This window comes from Anthonomus grandis, chromosome 22, assembly GCF_022605725.1.
Source record: "Anthonomus grandis grandis chromosome 22, icAntGran1.3, whole genome shotgun sequence".
NCBI lineage: Eukaryota > Metazoa > Arthropoda > Insecta > Coleoptera > Curculionidae > Anthonomus > Anthonomus grandis.
Window position 1 is genome coordinate 3,797,353 of NC_065567.1, and position 14,918 is coordinate 3,812,270.

General features: G+C 31.6%; 1 protein-coding gene across 1 annotated transcript in view; it reads right to left on the reverse strand.

Moving 5' to 3' along the window:
• Positions 1 to 4,613, reverse strand: part of LOC126748185 (protein adenylyltransferase Fic) — a 40,167-nt gene extending 35,554 nt beyond the window's left edge. The window contains exon 1 of the mRNA XM_050457236.1: positions 3,967 to 4,613. Within this exon, the coding sequence (XP_050313193.1) occupies positions 3,967 to 4,479 (513 nt within the window). The 5' untranslated portion in view covers positions 4,480 to 4,613. The remainder of the gene's footprint in view (positions 1 to 3,966) is intronic.
• Positions 4,614 to 14,918: the final 10,305 nt, after the last annotated feature.

Sequence of the window (14,918 nt, forward strand, 5' to 3'; positions counted from 1 at the left end):
TAAATAATTTTCCAGACAAACAGGGCAGAAACCCCCCTCCAAACAAATTATCAAATATGCAAATAGAGGAGAACATAATGTCATTTAATCCATCTGTATCACATTAGTAGACGAGTCCATGCTCCTGATCACTTATATTTACCGACCGACATTTCAGTAACGTTAATGTTTGAAGATTTTTGTAAAAAATTTCCAAATTTTATTTGTTCGTACGACAAATATAGAACAGTATTAAAATCCAAAAATATATCATTTGCTAAATTAGGCAACGAAGAGTGCGAGTTATGCGAGTCTTACCAAATTCATAACCCTGAACATAAGCCTGAAAATTTAGATGAAAATTGTGAAACTTGTTGTACTTGGAGCGACCATATTAAAAAGGCAAAAGATGCACGTACACGTTATGCTTTGGACAAAAAAAAACAATTATGACAAGAAGACGTTGTGCGTAGACGTGGATCTTCAAAAGATCTTCATGCTGCCCCCGTTTGGAAATATTCAAACAAGCAATTTTTGCTCAAAGACTGACAACATATAACGAAAGTTTTGTTCCGGTAGGAAAAATACAAACTGGACGTATTCCATTTGCTGTACTATGGCATGAAGGCATCAGCGGACGTAAACAGGAGGATACTATGAGTGCCTTTAATACATTTTTTGTTCAAAATAGGGATATCGTTTTTAAAAATTTTATTTTATGGCTTGACAGCTGCTCGAGCCAAAATAAGAATTGGCATTGTTCTCCTTTTTAATATATATTATTAATTTTCAAGGCATATCAGCAAAAACGATTAAAATTAATTACTTTGAACCGGGACATAATTTCATGTCAGCAGGCTCCTTCCACCATCAGGTGGAAGAGTCTTTTAAAAGGCATAAAAAAAATTATGATTTTGAAGATTATGTAAGTGCCGTGCAATCAAGCAACAAAGGGAAGGTATGCATTAAAAAAATGATGATTGAAAAAATGAAAAATGACTTTTTGTTAAAAAAGCATATGACGCAATGCCAACAACACCTTCTTTCAAAGCTGAGCCTAATGGTTTTGTAAGTCAAGGTAGATAATCTGTTAAAACAATTGGGCAACATAATTCCTGAAAATCGAAAACAATTTTGGTTATCACTATCAGAAAAAAGTTTAGATTAGGGTTTTACTTATACATATATGTTTATTCAACTTATGTTTTTATTTTTTCTTATCTGCAGTTTGGTTACTACTGAAAGAAAAATATCATTTTTTTTTTGTTAGGCACATTTAGTTGTCTATTACTATAAAAGCAAAAATCTGTTTTCATTACATTAACATGTTTTATGTTAATAATTTTATTTGTAAAATAAATAAATATTTAATTTTGTACAATTTTTTTCAAATCCTGCTCCTGGTTCAAATTTTTAATTTTCAAAATATCACTGATTTGCCTGCTATGCTGCTAAATTTTCAACACAATATTTTTCCCACTCTTATTGGCCAAAAACGGGCAATTGGCATAGAATTTCCCTAATTTCCTACGCTATATCCCAGTATTTGTCAAGTACGGGGGATTAGAGTAGTTTTATACTGTACTTTCTTTAGAGATTTAACCTGTATGGGAGTTTATTATATGCATAAATATAAAAACATCATATTTTTATAAAAAAACCTTATCTTTAAATATTTTGTTGAATTATCAAATCATTGCAAACAAAATTTGATACTTAGTTTGACCTACAAATAATGTTAAATTTCAAATAAAGATATCTGCCATTTTGTTTAAGATTCAGATACGGGGGTTTAGCTTATGACGGCAGTATTCTAAACAAATCCATACTGATCCAATTTAACGTTTTTCTATAAAATCTGTCATTCTATTTTTGATTACATTCTCTACTATTTTGGAAAACACAGATATAACTGTGATTGCCCTGTAATTGTTGACACAATCACTTTTCCCATTTTTATAAATTAGTGTTACTTTACTTATTTTGAGTTCTTTAGGAAAAACACCTTTTTTTTAAAACATTATTTATTAGGGCTGTCAAAGTTTTTATAATATAATTTTTTTAAGTTATAATTTGTTAAGTTACAGTCTTGTGTCCTGGGCTGAATTTTTTTTCAACTTAGATATGATTTCATTTATTTCCTGTTAATTAAAGTTTATTGTTTCATTACATACAATTTCTTGAAATATATGATAGCTTTGTGTAGCACGGATCTCGTTATTAATTTCTGAATTAATGTTCTTACCTACCACTACAAAATGATTATTAAATTAATTTACAATATCTTGAAAGCTACATATTTCATTGTTATTTATTATTATTTTATCTACGTTGATCTCTGACTTTTTTCCTTTAATTAAAATATTTACAAATTGCCACTGTTTTTTTGAATTTGTTCCTGTTTTTTCCCATTTTTTTTAAATAAATTTTTTTTTGCAACTTAATTTTATTGTTAACCATGTCTTTTAATGTTTTAAACTTATCTTCAATTTGTTTGTCATTAGGATTTTTTATTTTCATTTTATACATAGCATTCCTCTCTCTCTCTTTTCCAGTATTTGCCCATTGATCCGATTATTACTACTATGTGCTTTAATTATTTTCTTAGACTGGCATTGATTTTTACACTTAACTACGAAATCTATAAGATCCTGAAATTATGAATTATTACAGTTTTTAATACACTACTCAAAAACATGCTGAAATTTTTTATGACTTAACAAGTTTATTTCTTTTGGTACTTTAGCTTCGAATGTTAAATAATTTTTTTTTACATAAAAGGTTGACAATTTATGGTCTGATAGTAAGTTATTGTTAACAAAAATTGGTCCCAAACTCACCAACAGCATAATCCGAGAGGACATGGTCTATATTTGTTTTCTCTTTTATTTGGTTTGCTGTCTTAATATTATTAATTGTAACTAAATTTTTAAAATCTACTGTAACACCAAAATTTGCTTCTAATAAATTTATATTTATATTGCTATTGCATTTATTAAATGTGTGTTTGAGGTTTGATAATAAAGAAACCAGAAACAAAAGCAAAAAAATTGGATAAATTTTCCTCTGAGCTGTGGATATTTGGAAAATTTTTGAAAGCTAGCCTGCAAGCCACATGCCATCAGAACATGTCATCACGAAACACTTTTTTAGAAGATTTAGGGGTTGTTGCCCATTTAAAATGTATATAGTAAATAAGCCAGATAAATATGGTCTATAATTGATTACAATGTATCAGGCCAAAACATCTTCTGCAAAACCATATATAGGAAAAGTAATTAGAACAAGCTCAACTCCCACACAATATGTCCTAGAACTTACTCAAGAGATCCATGCAAAGAAACACAACTTTCCATATCAGAAACTTCAGTGGACCTTCTAGGCCAATGTGCATTCTGCCCTCGAAAAAACAAAACAGAAAACTGAATAAATGTGAACACTGGCAAAAGGGGTATGTGCTAAGCAAGCAGATTGTAAATAATTTTTGAAAAAATATAAACATATGTTTTTATTTGTTTATTTTAGATACAACATGAAAAATATACTTTAATATAGGCATCCTATGACTCCACCTTGTGGTTATTGTTACAATATTTCTACCCTGTGCTTCTAGGGCTAGAGGTACTGTTTAGGATAACACCTGTAATTCAAGCCAGAATAAGTGACATTCTGATTCTGGTTAAAAAGGAGTTGTTAATGTAATGAATTGTTAGATTTTATTTGGTATTAGTATTTATTAATGAATAAAGTACCATTTTTGTTTTAAAGTTGCTTATTTTTGAAAATCTCGAATGTTATTTTTTGAATAATGTAGTACTATAAAAATTGTTTATTATTATGGATGTATTGCTGCCCTCTATATAAATAAATAAAAATATTTCTTAATTCAAATAAACTCCAATAAAATGCCTATACACCCCAATTCATATTTAGTTTTCATACCAGACCCTTGAAGAAATATGTATATAGTATAATAACTATTTGTACCTTAAAATACAATTCATCAGCAGTTAAAATATCATGATGTTGCTCCAAAAACTCACCATACCAATTTAAAACATCAGCATTATCAGGAGCTAATGCACTGGCATGTTCAAATAGCTTCATAGCTTTATTATTTTTACCAGAAATCTTAAAAGCTAAGGCAGCCTGGATCGTATTATAAACTTCTGAATTGGTGCCCATTTTTCTTTTACTTCGATCACTTATTTTTATATCTTCTGAATCTGACTGTAGAGCTGATGTCAGATCATTTAATACTGAATCTTCGATATGAGCGTCTGACGGTATGGGATAATCTAAAGCCGTGTATTTATGTTGATCCGTTGGAATCAAGTCTTCAAATTCTGGATAATAAAATCTTAAAGTTGGCTTCTTGTATATGGTGAACATAAAATAATAATGTTGTAATAATGCTAACAACACAGATATCAAAGATAGAAGAATTGTTATTACTATAACAAGTACATTCATTTCTCTCGTCTTAGTCACATTAGTCATACACTAGTTTTGAAAAGCAAATTAAACGTTAGAGCAAAATATCGCGAATTTGTTTGTCTACAGATTACAAATATCCTAGTAATAACAATCACAATATTCACAATCAAACTGACGAGACAGACGCTGACATTTACCGCCACTGTCCGCTGACGGGTTTGACACTTGTCTTGACATATTTCGTATGTTCACAAAGCCGAAAGTCCATGTTAGCTTTTTTCTGTGTCGACAGGCACCACGAACATAATAAATATAATGGACTGCTAATGCATATGGCCACGATACCCAAAAATGACACTGCCTGGTGGCTGCTATGTTTATAGTAGTTTTAATTTAACTTTATTTAACGGTATTTGGTTCACTGTTTCTCAGAACCGAATTATTGTGAATTGTCTGTGTTGTTTATGATAGAATAATATATTTTTACTATACAGATCGTGTTTTCGTTCGTTACTTATAGGAAACCGCATAGAGGCGAAATTTTGCAACGTCGCGCGTGTACGAGTGCCTGCGACAGAGCACCGCCCCAGCCGGCCCGAGAAATGAATATTAAATATAATATTAAATAAAAAATTAATATTAATTATACTTTTAATTACTCTATGGGGATTAGTAAACATCTGACTTTCGTGGGAGTTGCGTCGTTTGGCGACAAATTGTCCCAAAATATTACGCGAAAATCCAGGCATTTTCTAAAAATTTATTCTAATGCGGGTTTTACAGACATGACAATGTGTAAAACCCGCATAGAATTGTAATCTTAAAATGTTTAATATGCTGTGTTTTCCATATTGAAAATTAAAGCGTTATTCTAATAAAAAATAAAATATCAACTCTGATAAAAATATAATAAAAAATCAGAAATAAAACTCTAATAAACAAACTTAACAACATATCATTTTTTAAATAAAAGGCTCAAATAAACCGCCTTCTTTCGCTAAACAAAAACTTAACTCGCCCTTAAAAAAACTTCAGAGTTTCAGTTAAAATGGAATTGCCACCTTCGTCAATTTTATTTCGCAACTCCTCTAAATTTGTTGGTCTACTAAACTCATGCTTGTAAATGGTCTGCTTAAGGTAACCCCACAGAAAAAAAGTCATTTGGAGACAAATCTGGAGATCTAGGAGGCCATTTAATATCGCCAGTCCCACTAATAAGGCGGTTTAGAAAAGTATTTGTTAAAAATTCTTTTACCCTAGCCGCGTTATGAGCAGGACAGCCATCTTGCTGAAAATAAACCGATCCCAGGTCTACATCAGGTAGGATTTGAATGGCAGGAAGAACTTGGTTTTGCAGCAACTCAAGGTACTTTTGAGCGTTTAATGTGCCATCAATAAAAAATGGCCCTATAACATTGTCGCCCAAAATACCTGCCCAAACATTCAATTTCTGAGGATACTGGGTACGAAACTGAAAACTTCTGTGCTCCTTTTCTTGAGACCAATAACGAACAATGGAAGGATTGTCTTTGCCATGTAATGGAAAAGAAGATTCATCAGAAAACAAAATATTTTTTAAAAAATATTCGTTTTCATTTGCGGGTTTTGAATTTTTTGAGTTTTTGAATACTTGAAACATTTGTACCCATATTTTTTCCAGATACGAAAAACAGTTTTATTGCTCATTCCCAGTTCCTCTCCAACACTTCTAGTGGACCGTGTCGAATCAAGTTCTAGGGTACTGCAAACCATTTCTTCCCGCTGTTCTATATCCTGGACCACTTTAACAGGTGGTTTTTGATGTTTTGTGTGGCATTTTTTACAATCTTGAAGACAAAAAGTTGTCTCAAAATTTGTAACTAATGGCAACACCGCAACCAAGCGGTGTGGCCATTATTTTGGGTAATACGTAGCTCACGATAACACGATCTATATTAAACCCTCAAAAAATCATCTATATTTTGATTTTTATAGATGGTAGTACCTATTAATGTGGAAACATTGTACATGGAAGGAAAGTCGTCATAGTAAAAATAGAAAGAAAATAAAAATGTTTTTAACTGAATTTGTTACAAACAATTAAATACAAGCAATTTAAATGAAGATCCTCATTTTCATGGTATTAGGATTTATACGATTCAAGTTTAAGTTAAGATTTATAAGGTTCAAGATTATCAGAATAATAAAACAAATATTTTAAAGTGCATGCATCTATTCCAAGTTGATTGAAACTTTGTCTCATTTTAGGTAAGGATTACTTTTTTTCATTAATTTTAATGAAATTCTTAAAGAAGTACAAGAAAAATCACAGATCTAACGCAACTATCTCAAATTCTTACCTATATGTAACTTTCTATCTTCTATTTTTGTAAACATAACCTCTCAAAAACTTTAATTGTTTTGTTTCCCTATAATTGGCACAACAAATAAAACACAATAAAATTTGTCAGAGTGACCAACATCGAAAGGACACAATCACGCAAAATGGCGGCCCCCTAGTAGTGGCCATTTACTTTTCATTGAATTGGCAGTCTAGGTATAATTATTAAGTTCGTGACGATTTTGTAGATGATGATTTGACATGATGTAGATTTTGTGTTTTTACCTTTTATAAAAGTGTATGACCAGCATCTTTGGGATAATGGATGAATTTTTCGAGTTTTATGATCCAAAGATCGCCCCGGTAAGTCTACTTGATCGAATCGAATGCGGGGTTTTAGTAGAGATTGGATTTCTTTTGTCTTATCTTACCTTTATCCCAAATATTGTTGCGTACAAACTTTTTTTAATAAAAAATCTTCGACAAGAACTTATTCTTTAGTCCATTTTTTTAAACCACGACAACATATTTTTGACAACAAGCACATTTCAGTCAGTTCCAATTGTCCGTACCTCTCCATCTAGAGTTTTTATGATACTATGAGACCTTGATATCTTCCCAATGCGTCCAAAGATACGATCGGCGGGAAGATTGAACTCTGATCGAAATTATATAATTTCTATTTTCTTTACTTTTTCACCTGACAACTTATGGAGCCAAAACATCAAAGCATGTACGATAGAACTATTATTATGGCCTCCACAGCCATCTGCAAAAAATGTGCGCAAAATGCTTCCTGAAGGTACCTTAGGTAATACTTGAACTTGCTGTAAATAGAAGAAATATTAAATTGTATCTTGTTTTTCTTGTTTTCATTAACTTATGGAATTGTAATGCATGAAATTTGTATAGTTTTAGCTCAGTGGTAATTTTTTTGTTTTTTAGAAGAGCTTTGAGACATAACTATTTTCGATCCTGTTTTTACACAATAGCTACAAACATCAGTAGCTGCATTGCCAAACCCTATGTTAAAATATGTAGTAAATACTTGGCTGAAATACTTGTAATTCACTTTTAGACAGTCTACTGCATTTTTATTATACAATTGTCAAAGTATAGAGATGTTATATTCCGAAATATAGATTCTTCAAGATTTCTGCCTTCCATAGTGACTTCTAGTTGACTTATAAACAACTTCACAGGATCCAATTTTTCAACAGTTTTAGGAATTCTCTTTTTTCTTTCATAACTTCGTTCGCAGCCTGGAGTTTCTTGCAAATTGCAATTATTCTCCTTTGACAAACATTGTATGCAGCCATTATAAACTTCTGACAAACTTGCAATTTGCGATGACGGACATATACCTACAAAAATCATATAAAAGATCATACTAATTGACAAAAGCAATTAAATAACAAAGATTTTATTTCTTTTTAATAATAAAAAAATGTCGTGCAAAATTATTATTAAAACATGCTATACATTGTACAGTGTACATGTACAGTGCTTTCATTTCAAAACGATTCACCCTTAATAACTTTCTTGTCTTGTCTTGTCAATCGAATGGCCTGCGCGGTCTCCGGACCTAACCTCACTAGACTTTTTTCTTTGGGGCTACTTAAAAAGCAAAGTTTATAAAACCCCACCTGAGAGTATTGAGAATTTAAAAAATAGAATATTTCAAGAATGCAGAGAAATTAGCGGGCAGAACCTTGCCAATGTTCATAAGGAGTCTGAAAATAGGCTTTTTTATTGTCTTGCTAATAACGGCGCGCATTTTGAACATTTAATAAAATAAATTTGTTAAACTAATTAAATTTGTTTTTCTACCCTACCGATTTACACTTTAATTGCTTCTTGGTCAATCAATTTTATTTTTTTTACAACCATTGATAGCATAATGAATGCCCTTTAAAATAATGTATCACACCATGGGGTAGCCATTTGACATACCAAAGTTTGACGTAAATAAAATATTCATTATTTCTAGACATTTTCGCTAACTATTTGCTTACACATTTACCGATTTCAGTTTTTTTGGTACCGTTGAATAGAGAATCTTATGCTGCTTACTATGATGTATCACACGATGGGGGTTCCCATTTGACATATTAAAGTGAGGTTTGCTGGTGGTGAGGAGGTGATTGACAGAACTTCAGTAAATGCATAATTAAACGTCCCCCTGTATATCTAATTTGACGTGTTTTTTTTTTTTTTTTTTTTTTTTTTTTTTTATAAGAAAGTTATTAAGGGTGGATCGTTTTGAAATGAAAGCACTATATGCACTTTTATAAGATTTTACATTAGAGAAAAAGAATGAGGTTTCCCATCAGATTTGCGACCTCCTTTTCGTTTGGGGACATTCAGCTTAATGTAACCGGCTAAAATTCGATCTTAAATGAGTTAGTTAGATTATAATAATAAAACTTTCCGACGTTGAATTATTCTTATGGTTACATACATCACCATCTAAAGATTTTATTGCACTAACTAAAGCGTTGTGAAAAATACAGAAAATAAACAAACGGTGCTCCAAAAATAATTCCAAACACACCGGTATTAGGTAGTAGGCTATAAAACAGCGTGTTTATAGCTAGATTAAATGAGGTTCATTCGTCTTAATGGCCATACACACGGTCAAGCATGCTTTCGCGCTTGCCTGAAGAAGCAAGTCTGCGAGTCTTAACTGTTATGTATTTGCGTACACACGTTAAAATCAAGTCTGACAGACATCACTTCATTTTGAATGAACCTAAATACAAAATGTCACTCAATAATAAAGATTTATGTCTAATTAGTACCGCTATTATGTGTGCGATTAATAAAAAAACGTCTGAAGAAAAAAGATGTGATAAAAGAAAGTGGGTGAAGACATGTTTACATAAAAGAAGTCAATATAAGCCCGAATGCCCGAAGAAATGTACATGGAACTATTATATTTTGTATCACCATACATTCAGAAAGAAGATACTGTGCGACAATCTATAAGTCCGCATGAAAGGTTATCATTCACTTTGAGATGGTTAGCAACAGGCCGCAGCTTACAAGATTTAAAGTATAGTGCTGTAATATCCCCGCAGGCTCTAGGAAAAATTATTCCAGAAACTTGTGAAGCACTATGCACCGTACTTTGGAAAGAATTTGCAAAAGTAAGTTTAATTGCATTCTATTATGTATTTCTTGTTTAAACTCTTTCTATTAATTGCAGTTTCCAACAACAGAAAATGAATGGGAAAAATAGCTAAGGGATGTGAACAAAAATGGAATTTCCCCAATTGTCTGGGTGCTACCGATGGCAAGCATATTAGCATTTTTCGACCACCAAATAGCGACTCCTATTATTACAACGATAAAGGGTTCTTTAGCATTGTTTTAATGGCAATTGTTTAACGCTAATTACGAGTTTATATTGGCACTAATGGTCGTGTTTCCGATGGGGGCGTCTTAGAAAATAGCGATTTTTTTCACAAACTTATTGGTAATAAGTAATTTAATACCAGGTTTAAAGAAAGTTGGTTCTAAAAAAGTAAAATTACCATTTGTATTTGTTGGCGATGAACCCTTTGCATTGCAAGAAAATTTTAAAACCCTATAATGTCAAAGAACTTAATTACTCGAAAAAAACTTTTAACTATCGTCTTTCTCGAGCTAGAAACGTAGTAGAAATTACTTTTGGTATTCTGGCTGCTCGTTTTCGCTTACTACACACACAAATAAACATGAATCTAAAAACCATAGAGTTGGCGGTTTTAACGTGTTGTATATTGCACAACTATAAAGTAACGTAAGTGTGGTGAGTTTTATTTATCACAATTAAATACACAAGAAAATGGAATTACTACCGCTAATGGTACAGAAAATTTGTAGCGGGGACATAACCGCCATGCAAACCAAAAAGCGAAGAAAGTCAGAGAATCATTTTTAAGACATTTTAATGAAGAAGGTAAAGTACCTTGGCAACATGATTGCATAAGTAAATAAAATAATAATAATAATTAATATTATAGAATTATTTATATTTGAAATGTATTTTTGTAAATTTAACAAACAACTTAAATGTACATATATCTTCTGAATTGTAAATTAAATAAGTTATGTAATTGTATAAGTGTTTTTTTATGGTTTTAAAAACAAATTTTTTGATTAAAAAGAAAACGTTTCACCCAAAATAAACAGAGGAGCAAAAAATTTTAAACTACAAAATAAAACAATAGTAAATACAAAATAATAGATTATTTAATAACTAAGTGTAGTTTTTTCATTGCTAGTGAGCAATGAAAAAACTCACAAAACGTTCTGTAGTTTCAACAATGCCACTGTTTTTTTTTTATTTAATTTTAAAACGCATTATTTGTTCAAATATTTATTGTGTTTGTAGGTAAGAAGAAAAATATTGCGCAACAGATCTGGACGTTTGTCCGGAATCACTTTTGTCAACCTGTTGGTTACTAATTTCACTGGAGGTGGGATGGGCTATTTGCGTCTGTAATGCTGCAAAAAACATTCTGTGAATAATTAATGTTACATGAATGGAAAACAAATATAAGCATTTCTATCTAAGGTTCCTATTTGTGCTTCAAACAAAGCATCATTAATTAGTTTTTTAGCCATAATTCTCATAAATGGATATAGATGTCGTAACTTTTCGGCTACATGTTTCCCAAAAACGCTTTCGCTGAATCAAGTTTCTGTAACACAAGTTGCAAAAGAGGGTCTGTGTCAGTGGTTGTTTTCTTTTTTTTGTGACCTGTTCGTTTGCTTGAAATAAAACACCCTATTAACAATAGACTGAAAATGAAGACTTGGCGCTTGCCTGCGAGCCTCATCAAAAAATCAAGAATCGCCAGTTCGCTTCGCTCCGCGCCAAGCGGTCGGTTCGCTTCTTCAGTTGCGCACCTTGACCGTGCTTGACCGTGTGTATGGCCATTTATGGACAAAATGCTTTTCGCTTGTCTATTCGCGATGGACACAGAATACAAATATATAGAGAAGCGGTGGTTGCATAGAAACTGCTAGAAATTCTTCTGACAAATTAACTAGCGCTTGGCAATGGATACTGTTGTAACTAACTTGACAGTTTGACGTGCCTAATGTAAGGATTTGATAACTTGTTGGTAAAGGATTATCAAAAGAAACATCTCGTTTCTACATAGTCTGATTTTAATCTGTGTTACCTTTGTTACAAAATTGGTGTCAGTATATATTGGTCAATTCTTAGCTATGAACTTTCATCACTGGTTATAATAATGTAATATATAATTTATTTAATCGGTATACTCGTGCACGAAAAACAATAATTATATTAAATATACAGGGTGTTCTACCTCTACATTACGACTCCCTGAGTCGACATTTCTGGAGACTGTAACATAAAAGTAAAACACTAGCAACACCGTGGATACACTTACTATCTATTCAATATTATTTCTAAAATTAACAACAAAACCAATATTTATATAATATAAAACTTAAATACCAATAATAGCATAATAATATGTACTTACTTAATTACCTATTTAATACTAAGCCACATTATATCTTTTAGTTCTATTTTTGTGTCCAACAATATTTTTATTATCCTTCAGAATCGCAACATTTGGAGATTCCTAAATTTTTTATTACTAATTAAAATTTAGGAATCTCCTAAATAAGGGCCCAAGAAACAAGGACTTGAAATTTTATTTCTTTCCTTATTTTTCACTAATATTAAATCTCCCTGATGATATATAATGGGATTCATTTTTTCGTCGTAATTTTGCTTTCGTTGTATTTTTGAATTAATTAAATTTTCCCTGGCATCTTCGTGAGCCTTTTGCAACCTATATTTTAACTCAAGGGGGTAGTCATCGAAATTGTAAAGACGTTCAACATTGGAATTAATGTTGGTAGGGATGTGACACTGTTTACCAAAAACAAGTTCGAAAGGAGAGTATGGAATTATGGACTGAAGTATTGTAAGAAAAACACCAGTAAGGAAGCCATGTACTCCATGTGACGTCATGACTTTTTGTTTGAATTCTTAAATAAGCACCTAACTCTTTGTGTGTGTTTTCTAAGGCACCAATACTTTCGTGGTGATAAGCTGTGGATTGTAATTGATTAACATTTAAAAGTTTACAAGTTTCAGTCATAGTACAATTAATAAACTTCGAGCCCCTATCGGTTGTGATTTTCTTGGGAATTCCAAAACGTAAAACACTACTAAACTTGTCTACAAATGTGTTTGCAACAGAGACTGCGTCTTTATTTTTAAGAGGATAAGCCTCGACAAATTTGGTTAACTTGCATTGAAGTGTTAATATGTACGATTATCCGTCTTACGTCTTTACGTCTACAGGAAGTGGTCCAACAATATCCAAAAATATCTTCTGGAACGAAGAGGTTGCCGTAGAAGTTATCGTCATCGGCTCTTTAGTATAATGATTTGAATGCTTCTATCTCTGACATGAGTCATATCTTTTAACAAAAGTCTTCACATCATTATACATACTTGACCAAAAATAATATTTTTTAATATTGTTTATCATTCTATTTACTCCTGCGTGACCACTAGTAGGAAGCAAATGGAAATCGTTTAAAATTATTCCTATTTCGTCTTTATCCGTCACTCTAATAATTCCTTTAATAATATTTATTCGGGGGCCCCTCCGATTAGAATATTTTTTATTTCTTTATTTATATATTTAATAAAATCTGCATTACTCTCATTTTTAAGAATAGACAGTTCGTTTTTGGTTTATTGGCCTTAAGGTCTCAAATGTATTATCATTTCCATTTGCTTGCGAAATAGTTAAATCTACGAATAGGTCTTCTAATTCTTTTCCAAATTCTGCGATGGATTTTTCATTTTGTGTTAACGAAAAAAGTTTAGCCTGAAGGGCAATATCTGATTTTTTAGTTAAAAGGTGAGTTTTAATGTCATTTAAAAGAGCCTGCACTGACTCGTAGTTGGATTTGAGCGTAGCCGATCGATAGTACTAGATGTGACACTGGTTTCGTGGCGTCAAAATTGAAGCCGAGATTTGGTGACGCACGTCGTATAGTGGAACGACTAAGTAGAGATACCGCAGGACCTAATATTTTACATTTTTATTATTGAATTTTTATTCTTTTTAAAACTCAAAGCGAGTATCAAAATAGTTTGGTAGTTTAAAATTTTAAATGCGTAATCTTACTATAAACCACTATAATAACTGCAGTAAAATATTATTTCGAATCAACGCAAAATATGTGCCCCAGCGCGGAATTTTTGCCATCGCGATGCGGTCGTCACCTCGCATGATTTCGGCTTCTGTTGTGAGGTATCGATGGAAGCGGGGATAAGTGTCCAGGCTAGAACTATCAATCGGCTACGATTTGAGCCTTAATTTTGCACTGTTGGAAAGGCGTGTTTTTAGAATAAATTTAATTAACATAGATTTGCCTTCAGCATTAAGTATTGAGTCGTAGAATTCAGCAGATTCGATTAGTTTTAGAGTAGTGTCTTCAGAGTCATTTAAAACGGGTAACAGACTAGTTGCTACCTTCAGATCAAAACCCGTTGAAAACATGTTGAAATCGTTAATTTTTTCTATACTACAGTTATTTCCAAAATCTACAATTTCCTGATATACTTTTTTAATTTCTGAAACTATATGTTTTATGATGTCGATATCTTTAGCATCTATTTCTGAATTATTTATTTTTCCATTAATAATTATTATTTCGCTATTTAATTCAGAATAAATAGCTTTCGCCTCATCTAGTTTAGCTTGAACTATGGGCATTTTTCGTCTCTCGTAGCTTAACTTAATTAAATTACTTTTAATACCATTTAGAGAATTTAAAATTTGCTTTATCCTATCTCCCATTAAAATTTAGTCTTTATGTTTATTGGGTCCTTATTTTAACTACCTAATATGACAATATACCTAACCATACATTATTGTACATACTAACTAAAAATCACTTACTTGAATACTTCTTAATACATTCATTTTAGCTATATATTTCCATATTACATACATATTATTTTAATTTTCCCTTTGATACATTTACATGCAACTTCCATATAAATTTTTTTCCCCATTCCTTATTGTAGATACCTAAAATGTTAGACAGCTTCTTCTCTTCTCAATTCATCTCTGGATCTCCGCAGTTTATTTCTGTAAATTTCTCTCCTTATGGTAGTCCTCAAGCCTCT